This window comes from Parasteatoda tepidariorum, chromosome 9 (assembly GCF_982258835.1).
Source record: "Parasteatoda tepidariorum strain Cologne lab strain chromosome 9, Ptep-v5.0, whole genome shotgun sequence".
NCBI classification, from domain to species: domain Eukaryota; kingdom Metazoa; phylum Arthropoda; class Arachnida; order Araneae; family Theridiidae; genus Parasteatoda; species Parasteatoda tepidariorum.
The window spans coordinates 50,613,919-50,629,843 of NC_141763.1; the positions used below are offsets into that span (position 1 = coordinate 50,613,919).

At 30.9% G+C, this 15,925-nt stretch overlaps 1 protein-coding gene across 4 annotated transcripts in view; it reads left to right on the forward strand.

Moving 5' to 3' along the window:
- The first annotated feature begins 7,064 nt into the window (after positions 1–7,064).
- LOC107447618 (uncharacterized) overlaps positions 7,065–15,925 on the forward strand; it is a 156,763-nt gene continuing 147,902 nt past the window's right edge. For 2 of the 4 annotated variants that reach the window (XM_043039530.3, XM_071186532.2), the window contains exon 1: positions 7,065–7,414. In XM_043039530.3, the coding sequence (XP_042895464.1) occupies positions 7,310–7,414 (105 nt within the window). In that variant the 5' untranslated portion in view covers positions 7,065–7,309. The remainder of the gene's footprint in view (positions 7,415–15,925) is intronic. The other 2 variants (XM_043039528.3, XM_043039529.3) reach the window with 1 other exon arrangement.

The window sequence follows — 15,925 nt, forward strand, 5'->3', positions numbered from 1 at the left end:
ACTATAAGGAGCCACAAAACAATTCAATGGATGAATGACAATGATTCAGAGCAATGCTGCCAAAAGCACGAAGCGATGAATTTGAGTCTCGCGTGAATTCGACGCGCACATTTGTTCATCGCACAATTTGTCTGAGCGACAGTTCGTCGTGGGCACAATTCGAAACGAGAACTATTCATCGCAGGCACAATGCGTCATAGCGACAATTCGTCGCGAGTACAATTTTTTGCAGTTTCAGTGAAATACATCTAGTTAGGTAGACAAAACTCTTGCATTGTCTACAAAAACTAGTTCCGCAGTGAACTGATCGTTAAGACACGGTTCCCAGTAAGTCAAGCATCACTGGCTGCGGTCAGCGTGCGGGTGGGTGACCACTTGGATCAGTCTGCGTAGGGACCGAGGGTGTGCGGTATTGGTCCTCGTTAAACTGTTCTACCTTAAAGTGCTCGACTTCACGTGCAGGTTGTTGGGCTACCGAAGCAGGGGTGCCATCCCCTCTGCAGAGGATCAAAATTGTGATGTCTTGTCTTCGGATTATCCTCAGGGATTTTTCCCAGACCGTCGCCAATAGCCCATTGTGCAGCTCTATTGCGATGTAAATTTAACTACAACTACTACTACAAAAACTAAATAAATATTTAATTTGTGACCGTTCAAAAATTACCAACGAGTGGAGGGTTTTGTGATTTGTTTATTGTTACTTATAAGGGAGGGATGAGAGGTGTATATGCCTGCGTAAGGCTTCAAATTGAAAATGATTGTTGTTTCTAGATCTCAGCTTCCAGCATAATAATTTCGCTAACAGATAATAATTAAAAAAAAAAAAAAAGATATGTGTTGGGTGTAAAATATTTTTTAAGTAGTTTAACTTAAGTAGTAGTTTAAGTAGTAGTTAACTGAACAAAATATTTGTGTTTGTCGTAACATATTTGTCGCAAGAAAAGTATTCTACATTTCGACTTTGTTGTTGGAAATATTCTGGATTGCCCAAATTTGAATTTTTAAGCTTAATAAGCATCTCTAAAATATACTCTTAGTAGTATTTTTTCTTATTTTTCCTTCCTTTATTATTTTAGTTACATAAGAAATTAATAATACATTAATAATATAACTGTATTAAATTTAATTAGTTTTAAATTATTGTATGTAAGTACTATATAAGAAATTTGACTTTCACAGCAAACACCATGAGCGTTTCATCGCGGAAACATAGATTTTTTAGGATAGAAGACCAGTAAAAGTTTCAAGCAAAAAATTGTTTAAACATAATGATAAAGGAATATTCTAAATATTTTTTCATCAAAAGAGCAGATTTTTTTTACAGTAGCACAATAATTACGCTACCGTAGTGTTTCAAAAGGCAAACATTAAATTGAATTAACTAAACGCTGCAGGTGACAGATAAATTATGAAGACATGCAAAAATGTGCAATATAATGATTACGGCATGTTACGATAAATCCTCTATTACGACAAATTTCCTAGTCACCGCCAAAATTCTGAAAATAAGGATCCGAAAATTGCATGTTCATAACGAATTGAAAATTATTAGCTTTTCACTATTATAACAAAATTGGAGGAGACATTTGTATTATTTTCTGATACCAACCAAGAAAAGTGAAAAAACGAACATCGTTTCCTTCTTATAATTTTAAAAAATTATTTTAATGAAACAATCTGCCTACGATGATCGGATAAGTTTTATCTTCTTTCCAACAAAAGAAAAATTCCATTCCTGCTTTTGAAATTCCTGACGTGAACTTGAAAAGAATGCACCTTCTGTTGACCACATATCTATTGTGCTCCCTTATTTTCCTAGATTACAACTTTACTATTAAAATTAACATTCACTGTTATCGATGAGGTCAAAAGATATTGCACTATAGTACATATCTAATAGAAATACAATATAGAAAATAAAATGTATACATTATATTTTCTTCTTTCCAAAACTTGTTACAATTTTGGAACAACTAGTTGTTCAAACATTTCTGTTTCAGAAATTTCTGTCTTTTAAGAACTATATAGATCAAGTTTTATAATTTCAATTTGTAGGCAAAAAGCGAACTTTCACTGTTCTTTCTCTAGATAAGCATATCTATTTTCTAAGACGGATTCACATTTTTGACTTTAATCATAAGGAATAGCGGCAAAAATGTGGGCCAAATAGCGTAACTAGGAAAGCCTTCGAGCTTCATAGTGTTAATTTTACTTTTTTGTATTTTACTTAAGACATTGTGCCGGATGTTTTTTTTGAAGTTATACTTCTTATGCGACTTCCAACCAGGGACTGATTTACAGGAGGGCATTCGGGGCACGTGCCCGGGGCCCCCAACATTTGAGGGGCCCCTTTTCCCAATAAATGATCTTTTACATTACATGGCCAATACAAAACCTTGTGTAGAAGATCCCTTTGAAAGAATGTTTAGAACAGGGACAACTATCAAATTACTTGCATTATTTCATTATTCCATTATATCATTACTATTTACTCCGCACTCACACTAGAGCAAAATAATTTGCTATTGACATTATTTATTACAGTATTATAACAACTTTTAATGCTCTAGTGCAAGGCCATTCTTTTTACAAGACTCAGCTATAAACTTCTGTTAGTAATTTTTCTGAAGCTTGTTGCATTAATTAATCATTATTGTAGCGTATCTACCACTACAAAATTACAACTACAATTCACTAGTATATAAGACACGTTAACTTGACTCTATGTCGGGGTACCTTTTCATAGATGACGGTTGACATGGTCTGTAACTACTTTCCCACATTGGTGATCTTCGGACGTGATGTGAACACGCCTACCTTGGCAAAAACGCCCACTTTGATCTGGATACGCCTACATCGGCAGTAACGCCTACTTCGCTGGATGGTCCACACGGAACAGTTGACTTGCTACTTGTGACTGCATCATTATGCACCTCCTCACGTTGTTGCTACTCAGTCTCACCTCGATCACACACAACGTTGGCCTGCATACACTCGACTGCTAACGGCAACACAGGAGCGACTACAACCGTGAAGTTAATACACCTCTCACATTCAGCACTCAAAAAAATACGGTGATCTTAATACAGCTCTCCCGGCTTCGCACAAAACAGCAATGAATCAACTAGTGGCATCCATTCATCGAATTCTATCATAGCTATAATTCTGGTGGGGGAGTACTGTAGCGTATCTACCACTACAAAATTACAACTACAATTCACTAGTATATAAGACATGTTAACTCGACTCTATGTCGGGGTACCTTTTCATAGATGACGGTTGACATGGTCTGTAACTACTTTCCCACAATTATTGCTTATGGTATCTTAAAAATTTTCGAATGTTGATGATTACTTTTATCAGACTTCAATTACTTTTATCAGATTTCGGTACAAATATCTTGTTTCCTTCATAATTTTTAACATTCTAGCCAAAACCTCTAGATATATTTATTAAATTTCTGTATTTTTTTAACAATTTCACTAAATTAAATTCTGAATATCTGGGGGACGTACTTCTAAATAAGGTTTCATGTTACTTGCAATTTTTATGGTCTGAAAAATACTTTTTCAATATTAAGTTTAAGACCTTGCATGTTAACTAAAATTTATCGGCTCTTTAACTGGGGCCCCCAAATTCATCTGTGCCCGGGGCCCCCAAATCTGTAAGTCGGTCCCTGCTTCCAACAAGGTTGCGTTAAACGTTTAACGCTACATTTTTATTGGCCGGGAAATCACGTGGTAGGATCCAGTTTTCCCTCATTTATTTCCATATTGTTTTGGTTCTCACTAGCATAAAAATAATGTAAGTCATAAAAGTATTGTTTTACTATAAATATTTTTTTAGTTTGTTTTGATACACATATAATTTAATAGGGTAGTATTTTTTATTTTCAAACTTAGTGGATAACAATTGTAAAGAAATGAGTGAAAACAATTCCACGGACAATGCGACGGATTTAAGGTTATGTCAAGGTACGTCTCTTCTGAATATCAATTGATTGTTAGGTTTTCTCTTCTGAAATTACATTATGACGCATTCACATACATTATTAATACAAATACATTTTCCATGGCGAGACGATGAGGCAACCACAAGCACTGGTTCAAGAGGTCCACGAGGGAAAAATGCACAATATTACCGTGATTACAGAGCACGGTAGCGAGGGAGCAGGAAGAAGAGTCGTTGAATAGAACTAGTGATCCTTCTACGACTGCTGATTCTTCTACAATTAACGTCGCAGGTTGCGAAGTTTAATTTCTTCCGCGCGGAGGGACTCCACGCACCATTTTTTTTTTGCACTAAATTAAATTAAACCAATCTTGAGACTATCTGAATAGTTTAGAAAATATAAAGATTTTATTTAGAAAAAGTACAAATTACACAACTAATATTGCTATCTAAACAAGTGAAACTATGTTTCATATATATTTATTAACGCTGAACTGAAAGAGACTATACACACGTAGATAGAATGAATATAGGTCCAAATTTAAAAGGAATTTTGTGCATAAAAAGTACTTCTTTTGACATGTACACGCTTTTAATTGCTATGTAAGAGATATCTAATCATGTAAAGTATATTTTTTGATGTAACTTTTTATGTTGAATTAAAACAGGAATTGATAAGCCAAATAGTTAATAAGTTATAAGGATTTTGTGTGAAAAAGTATAATTTTGTGTTTGCACTTACATACGCATCTTATATTAATATACCAAGTGAGGTATTGTTTTCTTCGCATTTTTTCATGCTTAATCGAATGAAAAAAAATCTACAGTATTTAAAAAAATTTAGTGGATTTTTAATATAAAAGTACTATTTTTTGAATGGTACTAATTATCAAGAAATTTCTTATAGTTTAAATTCTATATATCCTATCAACTTGAACCTTATCCCATTTAATTCAGCACGAAATATTACATCGAAAAATGTACATGGCATGTTCAGATAGCCTCTTGATAGCAATGTTAGAAGTGTACATAAATCAATAGAAATAATTTTTTTAATAAATAAAGCGTTTTTTAAACTACTCATTCTATTTATTTCATTTGCTTCAACAGAAAAAAAAAGTACAGAGGAGAGTAGGGGAGTTTTCTGCCCCCCCCTTAAAAAGTACTTTTGGAATAAATTTTTTTAAAGAAAAGCCCTTTTCATTGCTATAATTGCTGAACTAAGATGCATTTCATCGAAACCGCAAGAAATTGAGTACACAACGAACTGTTGCTATGACGAGTTGTACCTACAACGAATTGTACAAGTGATGCTCACGATTGACCTTCTATAGGGTATATGTTATGTCATAGTAGGGCAGAAAACGACCAATTTAAAGCTCAAGTAGCTTCAATTACATAAAGAAGACATTTATTTAAAAAAAAAAGAGTATTTGCTGTTAATTTGCGTTATACTTATTTTTGTTGCATTTATCAAATATAAATGATAAGATAATTGAAAATGATTGATAAGGTAATTGGGTATAATATGAAAAAAACACAACTACTTCGATTTAGTAGGAACAACATATGACGCAATGCTAAACGAATGGAATTTAGTTGTTGTTTATTTAGTTATTGTTATTAGTAGTTGTTGTTATTTGTTTTAGTTGTTGTTGTTTATTTAGTTGTATTTAGTTTCAATAACTTTTCTTTATAATGCAATAAAATCTGGCGAGCAGCTATTTAAACGATCGAACACTTCGTTTGTTTATTTGTGGCTTGAAGTTAGGCTCGCAGAAAATGCCGTTCATGGGTTAAATTTAGTAGGAACAACACAACCTGTGACGTAGGCTATATTATACCCAATTGCGTAATATAAATGAGTGAGTACTAAATTCCTCACTAGCACTTGAAAAGTACTATGACTATTTATTTGTTAAATAAATTGCAATGATAGCAAGATGGTAAAAAATGCATGTATGAAAGCAAAAAGGGTTACACAGATTTGTTTTGTTCACATTCATAAGAATTTATGCTACTTGCTTTAAAGTGTCTTCAATCAAATGAAGAATTTTTAATTATCAAAATGCATGCCATCTCTGCATTTGCTTTTTATTCTATCTATTTTTAATTTTTGATTTTTATACCTCTCTGCATATGAATCGGTAAGATTCAAACTAATCCAAACTCGGTACGCTTAAGAGAGAAAAAAAAATCAGACTGGTTTTGGGAAAGAGAGAAACTAATATTGAAATATCTAACGTTATCTATTTTTTTAGGAGTTAATATAAGTTTTTTTTAGTCTAACCAAGATTGAAATATTTTTGATGTTATGTAATATTTAGAAATGTTTTTAAATATTATACTATCTCAAATTTCTAAGGTATTATATATTTAGAAACGTTTTAAATTGTCTTCCTTTTAAGAACTGGTAAGCGCGCTATGGTGTGTATTGATTGAATTTACTTCGCAAATATTTTAATATTTTGAGAATTAGAGTATTAATTATTTAAAAAATGAACGGTTAGCTGCTTTTTTTTAAAAATTTTTTTTTATATTTTCTTGATAAAAATCTCTTAGATTTTTTAAGCATAGACATTTATTTAATGGATAAAAAAAGAAAAATTTGTGTTTAAATTTATTGTAAATTATTTATTTTTTATAAGTGTTATTAATATTCTACTACTAGTGTTTTTGCTTTATTTATTTCAAATAATCTATTAGCTTTATTACATTAATAATTTTTAATAAACCCCCAAAAAAACTTTTTTCAATAAAATAATTTCCATGTAAAACAAGTTAGGAGTTTAATCGATAAAAAAAATGTAATACTAAATATTTATAAGACTTTTTTTTTTAAATGATTTTTTTGCATTTAGTCATTTATGTTTTGATTTTAAATATTTAGAAACTATTTTGCTAATTTAGTTAGTAGTTAATTTTTGACTTGCGTTAAAGCGATGAGATGCAGTCTTCAAGGCAATGAACTCATGTTTTTTATTTACCTTACACTACTTTTTTAAAATTTATCAATCAAATTCTATTTTAATTTATATGAAGATATAACAGATGGCGCCACTATCGATGTCATTGAAAACATTTTTCGCATAAAAATGGAAATATAAATATTGGGAAAAATAAAGAAAATTATCAAAGTCAGCGAATAGCGCACAACGCATTCTTTACCCGTCAATTTTAAAAATAAAGTGGGGTGGCAAACGTTCTATGAATTATTTTTATGAGTGAGATTTATATGATTTCTTAAAATAATAAAGTCTTAGAATATTCAATCGCTCATTCTCAGTGAAAAGCACGGTTATGTTATGGTCAGTCGCCTATTTGCGATGCTCTCCCTTGGAATAAAAGATATTTATTCATGTCTTTTTCAAAGAGTATATGGTTGAATTTAAGAGGAACTCCTCCATGGGGATTTCGTTTGAGAGGAGGAAAAGGAACAGGGTCTCCTCTTGTAATTTCGAGGGTGAGTCTTCTATTTTTATCTTTACTCCCATCTTCCATCTTAGAATGTCAGTGGTGGTGATGCAATTATTTGTTTTGTCACGTGTACAACACCGAAAAGGTGCGCTCTGCAGTCTGGGTACTTGCCATTATTTATTTCCTTGTTTATTTATATTCTGTGTAATTCATTGTGACTTTCGCTCTCTCTCTCTTTTTTTTGCGATTATATATTGTCTAGTAGACAAAAACAAAAATGAAACATTAATCACTTATGACATTTAATTATAGTTATTTTTCCTTTCTCTTATAGTTATCCTCTCTCCCTCTCGCTTATTATTATATATATATATTTTTAATTACAGTAAAGTGTATAATTTTTTAGAATAGACAAATGTTTTTTTTTTTTTTTTTTTTTTTTTTTAGATAGTTTTTTGAAAATTAGGTATTAACCTTAAAAAAAATTTTCAAAAACTTAATTAAACACTAGAGGGGTAACAATTTTGTACAATTTTCTTAATGTGCAGTTTTTTTTAAATAAAAGATTCATTTTTTAATAATTTTTTTGTTAAAAATTAATTGTTAAACAATTAAATGAAACTCTAAAATTTAATAAAACAATTAAATAAAGTATTCAATTAGTGTGTAATTTGGAAATTTATACTTTTATGCTTAAAAAGATCTATACACACAATTATGTAATATACTACATAAGACACTCGATTAACCGGAATGGTCAGGAAATATCTCGTCTCAAATAATTGAATTTACATAAATTTTAATGCTTTTTTTTAAATAGAAAATGTAAACTTATTCAATAGGACTTTAATGATTTAATTAATATAAAAGAAAATGTGAATAATTTAATTAATATAAAAGGAAATGACTGAATATTAATTTTAATATTTTAAATGATAGTAATGCTAAAAATAACAATAATAATAACAATAAGTATTAAAGTGTTTTGTTAAGAATGAAATGAAAGAAATCTGTTTTCGTTTCAACGAATTCAACTTCTCAAATATCTTCAGTAGATATTTTATTATGGAGAAAGATCTATTTGTCATAAATGTTTTTGCGGTACTGTAAGGGCGCTTTTTCATTACACTACACGATACCGAGAAAATCGGACGACAAATGTGTGAACGACAATGTCATTACCGGATCGTGGAAGCAATTGTTTTTTCACTTGTCCGATATCGTTCGTCCGAGAAGTAGAAATTCTTGTTCATTCAATGTTTTGAGCTTGAATGAGCAGTTGCTTGTGTTCTGTTGTGATTTTTTTCTGCAAACTTTAAATATGCCGGATAATAATCGTCGTCTCAAACTTCTTACTTTATTTTAGAAGAAAAAAGCTAGCAGTGCAGAAGCGTTTTTGGGTGCACGAAATGGTACTTACGTATTAACGCCACCGCAGCTACAGATTTGGCGGTTTTTAAGTGCCGCCAATCTACACCTAAAATTTTTGCGACAAATCATGAAATAAAACACTCTATTTAAATTCTAAAACTTCGAAACACTTTATTTAAAATCAAAGTAGTCAATCGGATTTCGGTGGAAAGTGGGCCGATATAGAGTTTTACATATATTCAAAACAGTCTCTTTTCCTTCACCAGATGTTGTCGCCATCTGAACTCTGATGAAATGATGATTCCAAATGATGTCTCGCTGTTCCTCTATGTCTTTTGTTCCTCCATTTTGCACTGCCCCTTATTCTCTCAACTGTTTGTGTATTATGAACTCCTGTATCAGAATTAATAAAATGTATGCAAATACCTACTTGCTAAGGTATTTGTATTTATGATAAACCTTAGCCAGTAGGAATCCTTCTATTTTCTTTGTTTGATAACCTTTCCAACTGTCAGAATAAATTGTGCTACCATCTAAGTCCCACTTGCTGATCACACTGTCTTAAATTACATTTCCAAAGCGTACGTTTACCAAAATAAAGTTTCCTGTCATGGGAATTGGTACATTTTCGTTTTCCTTTAGGGGGTAAAATATTTCGCTACTGAAAAAATAAAATTGCATCTTGTTCTGTTTTTGGCAAATCCCAAAGATGCATTTTCGTAGCACTAAAAATGGCGTCAGAAATCAGCAAACAAGGCAACAAGGAATCCAAAAGATAACTGCATGCGAAAACGCTGTGTGCGAACAACAGGATTGCTCTTTATTGGCGCATTAGCACAACTTCTGCAACGACGGAAGTACCCACGAAATAAATGAGGCAAGATATGTTGAAGAAGATTTTTAATTGCTTTTCCATAAGCTACAAAAAGTCCCAAATAAATTTTTAAATTACGTCTGAATGAGAGAAACCAAGAACAAGAGTGATGTCAATGAGGAATAATTTTTATATGGCTTTTGAATTGGCGTCTGCTCGCTAATTTATGTCTGTAATCACTTAACATTACTTAAATTCTTTAAATGTTTTAAAGTACTAACGTCTTTTTTAATCGAATTAAAATATTAGTTTAACTTAGAATAACCTTTTTAGATGATTTTTTGAATGAGTTTTACCAAATTTATCTTATGAAGTCGCTCTATCATGTTTCAAAAAAATTTTTCAGTTGAATCAGGGAACATATTTTTTATTATTCAATCAAGCAAAAACCAGTAGTTAGATCGAGTTCTGTCTGAAATACATAAGAGTCTTTATTTGCCTTCCTATCAAACCATTACTATTATAAAAAATATTATCTCTTCATTAAAGCATATAATGAATTTATAAAAATTTTCAATAAAACTTTTATGATTGTTTAAGTCTTTCAACCTCATTATAATGTAAAAAATGCTACATCATAAAATTAAAAATTTATAACCAGACATGAGAATACAGTATATAAAACTTTCATTTTAAAATTGATTAAAATAATAAAATAATGATATCAAAACAGGAGATAAAACAGAAAAGATAGACAATAACAAATAAACTCGCCACGATTTGAGAGAAACTTGCTTGTCTAACCAACATTTGATTCCGACAAACGATGTCGACTTGTCGGATACGACATAATCGTTATCGTATCGGTGAGTGAAAAAGCACTCCGCTGCTGACCATGTATTTTACTTGACTCTATGTCGTTCGCCGACAATCGGATCCGTTTTGTCGTTATCGTGTCGTGTAATGAAAAAGCGCCCTAAGAACGAATATAGTTTCAAAACAATTGGAAAAGACTATTTAGTCGTCTAGAGTAGTGGTCTTTAACTCCCAGGCCTTGGATCAAATGGTATACCGGGCTCATTAAACTATATTAGGAACATTAAACTATTTCCATTTTATTTATTATGGTGCTTTGATTGTTTTTGTATAACGTTGTTTCAAAAGTTGACTCCCCCGTGACGATGAGAAGGTTGGGGGGGGGGGAGTATGGGGCACTGGTGTTGAGAAGCGATTCACAATTTTTTTTCCAGCTATGTAACCATAAACGATCATACTTCTTTTGGTGAAATTCTGACAGCTGTAAAAAATTCAATAAGCAGGTTTGAATTTGTTAAAAAAAGAGGAAAACTTCAAATTTAGTTAGAAACATTTAGTGAGAAGAAATTTTTTTTCCCCATTGCTTTATCAATAACAGTCTAAAGATTAGGTATTAGGTCAGTTGAATTTGCTGGCCTGCAGCTAGTGGCTTCTAGCCTAGTAGTTTTTGGTGTATGCATAAATCATGTTGAATATATATATATAATATCGCATTTAACTATAGCATAGAATTAAAGATGTGTCCTGATGAAGACTTTTGGGGAGTTCTTACTTTTGACAAAAACATATGCATTTGTGTATAATATTTACTATTTTACTACTTATTTTTATTGGCATTTTACTTAAATGATTTCATGAAAATAACTTTAACTATTAAATGAATATTCGGATAAAAACCTATTACATGTCTCAAAAAATGAAATAAATAAATAAATAAATCACAGCTGATTAAAAAAAAAGTGTTCCAGCCCTTTTCGTACTTCCTCGTATTTCCACGTATATTTCGTATTTATACTCTTAACTCTATGATTTCCACGGAATCTTAGGCTTCCGCGGAACACTTCTTGTGAACAGCTGTTCTAGACTAATTCGAACCCATTAATCGAGTATTCTGTATCAAGCATTTTTTATATTGAGTTTGATTCTAGTTTTCGTGCAATTATTTTAAACACATCTTATAGGGCAGCGTTGGCTATGGGGATAGAATGTTCGTCTAACAATGAGGTGAACCAGGTTCGAATCCCAGAGGTTTCTGGCTGATAGAAATTCTGCTCCCGGCTCGCACCAACCACAGTGCTGAAGTTAAATATTCCTAGTGGTAGGCATATACCATGAATAAGAATCTCCTCGGGCAGACAGTGGATGGTTTTCGCGGTTTTCCTCTCCGTGTAAAACAAATGTGGGTTAGTCCCATCAAAAAAGTCCTCCACCAAGTCTAGTTTGTCACAATGCTTGATCCAGGAGCTCCCTTGTCTTCTAAAGTGCGTTCAAAATTACATGCTACGGAGTTAAACATTGATAGTAACTCAGAATTGGGTCAGCTGTTCAAAGCCAGTTTTAAAATTAGTAGAAGTTATTTTCATCTTACAAAAAGTCTTAATACACGATATAGGATCATCTACTACCCAGATAATTAGATGCTGGTTAATTAAGACTACTTAATTAATATAACATTTTTAATAATTTTTAAGATAAGACATTTTTAATTATTTTAATAAGACATTTTTAATTAAACACAGATATTAAATTTTTCCATTTTTTAATGCTGTAAAAATTACAATATTAAAGTATCAAAACACAATTAGGCATTTTCCATTTCTCAAATAATCAAGTACCGGATAATCAAGATTATTGTTTAATGAACTCTCAATTAAGCACTATTATCAAAAATTATTTACATTGTTGATTGTTAAAAAAATACCATAATAAATCTCAAAATACAATTAAAGTACAATACCTCTGCAGCCCGATAATTTGATTTCGGTTAATTGAAATTGCTGCATAAATTATTTTCAACTAAGCCCAATTATCAGAGATTACTTTTTATGTTAATTTTATAAAAAATAATCGTAATAAAAAAAGCCTCAAAAAAGGGGGAATCTGAAAGGGAAAAATAGGGCTGGATTATATTATTAGCTAACAGAATCCCTTTACATAAACTCCGCATCCTCTTTTAGATATATGTTGACAGACTTGGAAAAGTGGATGATCTTTTGCCCATCATAATTTACTCTCACTTTCCCGTTTCCGGAGTTCCGCCCTAGCATGTCCACCGGAACTCCTTTCGACAATTCATTGTTGATCATGATATCTCAAAGTTTACGGTTCGTAAACTTCGACATGTATGCATTGTCAAGAATAAAAAATTATACAGTATGAGTTAAATTATGTTTAGAATGTTCTATAACAGTTGTAGACGAGTATACATAATAGGAAGTCAAATAATTTCGATTATTCTATAGAACCGTTGTACCTGAAAGTCATTATTTATCATGAAACTCGAAAATTATTCGATTTGTGTCTTATTAAACTGCGGCATCGATTTACTCGGAGCTGAAAACTGTGCAACAGTTGTAGGAAAAATATTAAAAACTTCATTCTTTATTGTTAGAATAATTGTAATATTTTTTAGTTCGCAATATGGCACTTTTATCACTTTTGACATAAAAATTGATTATATTTTTCGAATAAAAAAACGGGCGAATTTTTAAAAATAAACAGTCGAAGGGAAAGATTTCAAATTTTTAAATAAAATAGCGGGCATTTATGTGTAAAAATTATGTATAATATTTAAAAAAAAAGTAATATAGAATAAATGTTTATTTATTCATGTTTACATTAAAATAATTCTTATTCAATGTTTAAACTAATTCAATGTTTACATAAAAAGAACAAAATAGTTAAAGCGAATAATAGCATTTGAGAACTGAAAGAGCAATTAAAAATTTGCAGACGTCATTGAAAGTTTTTAAAACTTATAATATATGAGAAGAATTCATAACGTTCTTCTACTTTTTTTTCTCGTTAGTTAACGAGTTAACAAATTTTTAGTATTTTGCAAACTTTCATTATTTTTTCATAAAACTAAAGCGAAACAATTTTTTTAAAAGAAATATTATTTAAGTTGTGAAAAATTACTTGAAATTTGTTAAAGCTATCTTGATTAATTCGTTTCAAAAATTAATAAAATGTAAAAATAAATTTTTTAGCTTACTAAGTTTTTTTTCATGCGTTTTGGCTTCACTTATTTTTTAGTTTTTCTTCTTCTTATTATTATTATTATCGTCAACTATTATTTCGTAATTTAATGTCCAATTTTTAATACAAACAATATATTTCGTAAGAAAACATATATTTTATTTATATTAATTATTATCATTTTTTAGACATGAAACTTTTAAATTTCCTGCTGCGTGTTATGGATACAACAACTCACAAAGTTTTATTTCATGCTAATTTTTTTCCTGTGTTGTGGGCTGCACTTATTATTTTTTTTTACATATATACTGTTTGCTTTTTTTTAATTATTGTCTCATAATTTTATATTCATTTTTCATTAATACAAATTTTTTAATGTTCGCATATTTTATTTAACTTTATTATTATCATTTTTTTAGAAATAAAGCTTTAAATTATCTGTTCCAAATCTCTTTTATTTTCCTCATTTATTCAGTTTTGAGAATGAGTGCCCATTTTCGGGAGCTCGCAACATGTCGACTTTTTACACCTTCACATTTGAAGAGGAAGATTTTATGTTATCAAGTATATCTTTCAATTTTTTGGAATTATTTATTTGAAACCTTTTACTGTTGCTGTAGAAGGAACAAGCAAAACAGCTTAACCGTTTAATTTCTTTTAAGTGCTATTGCTCATGTAATTCTCCATTTAACATTTCCCTACATTTAACCTTACTTTTATTCAAAACAGATTCAAATTTTTCATCTTCCACTAATGGGCGATTTACATGTGTTTTGAATCGATCAAAAATAGAGATTTAATTATCATATTTCAAAAGGCTAAATAAATTTATTATATTTTACTAACTAAATTGTTTTAACCCAAAATTGCTTTAAAATGAATTTTAAATTAGAGTTTTTTGTTGTTGCTGATTTTAAATAGTTAAACATCAATATTGTAATTAAGGGAAGAATCGGTGGAGGGCGTAGATAAAATGGACAGGTCAAGAACAAAATGCTGGTTATAACCTTGGACTTTCACGAAAATGGACTTACGCAACAAACCGGAAGAAGCGTAAGATAAATCGCTATTATTCTTAAGGTGGCAAAAAAAGTTATCCGCTACGGTTGGTTAAACTATCAAAAAAATGAATAAAAATAAATGAAACATACAATAAAATAAGCAATGAATTTAAGGTGTTTTATAACACGAACAGCAGAAATTATTAGGATAGAATAGAAAATTTAAAGAACTGAACAATACAATTTTAACAATAAGCGTTTTTATTGATTTAATATCCTGATTTTAGTCCACTTACGACTTTTTGTAAAAAACTTTCTTTTAATGTAGTGTGCGAAAAAATTAACGTAGCATCCTGAATAACTTTTGATTTCAATGATCGAATTTTCATGAACTAAGACTCAATCTTAATGGTTCAGGGTCTAACCTTAAATATGCTAGTTAATTAGTGCAAACAGACAGCCTAATTGGGGACCCGGGGCAAAAACTTCTTTGAGGGCCTCCTCTGCTTCACTACTGCAGTAATGAAAAACCGAACTTTATGGAAGTATTTAAATTTTTCACCGCATTATACATAAGTAACAAGAAAATTGACTAGAACCTAAAAAAGCTATAAAGTTCCCCCCCCCCTCCAATGGTCAGACGAAATAACGTTCTGTCCATTTTATTGATTTTCTGACAATTCTGATTGTTAACTTTGTCATCGATCTACGAAAAATTCATATCCTTGCTGATTATAGGGCGGAATTCAACTAAATTTTCGCAATTGCGATGGCTCACTTAAGCCAATCAGAAGCCTGCATTTTTGTAAACACATCGCATTTTGCGATATGTAAAAATACAGGCTTTTGATTGGCTCAATTTGTCCATAGAAATTGCGAAATTTTAGCTGCATTCCGCACTAGAAAGCCATGGATTTACGAAACATAAACTTTTTGTATTCATATGATAGATTATTGAAGAAGCTAACATAAAATTGACGGGTTTTACAGTGTACTGATATTTTGTTCAAAAAAAGTTCATTAAGGGAGGAAGTCTAAAATAAACTTTCCATTTGATTTAGGGGCCCCCTCTGATGTGGGGCCTGGGGCTACTGCCCCGCATGCCCCTGTCTTTGTCAGGCTCTGTAAATAGATTAAATTACGAAATCAAAAACAAAAATGTACTTTCTCGGAATAAACATACCTTTTACTCGACGCAGTTGGATTTCAAGTCCTCAAAACAAGTGGGAAATATGATTCGAATTGCTAGGTCAGGACAGCGACAGAAAGCTTGGATGCTAAATGTTTATTTTATTTTTCCGGGTCATATCGTGAAAACTATTAAAGCGAATCGAAAAATATTTGCCCATGATTATAA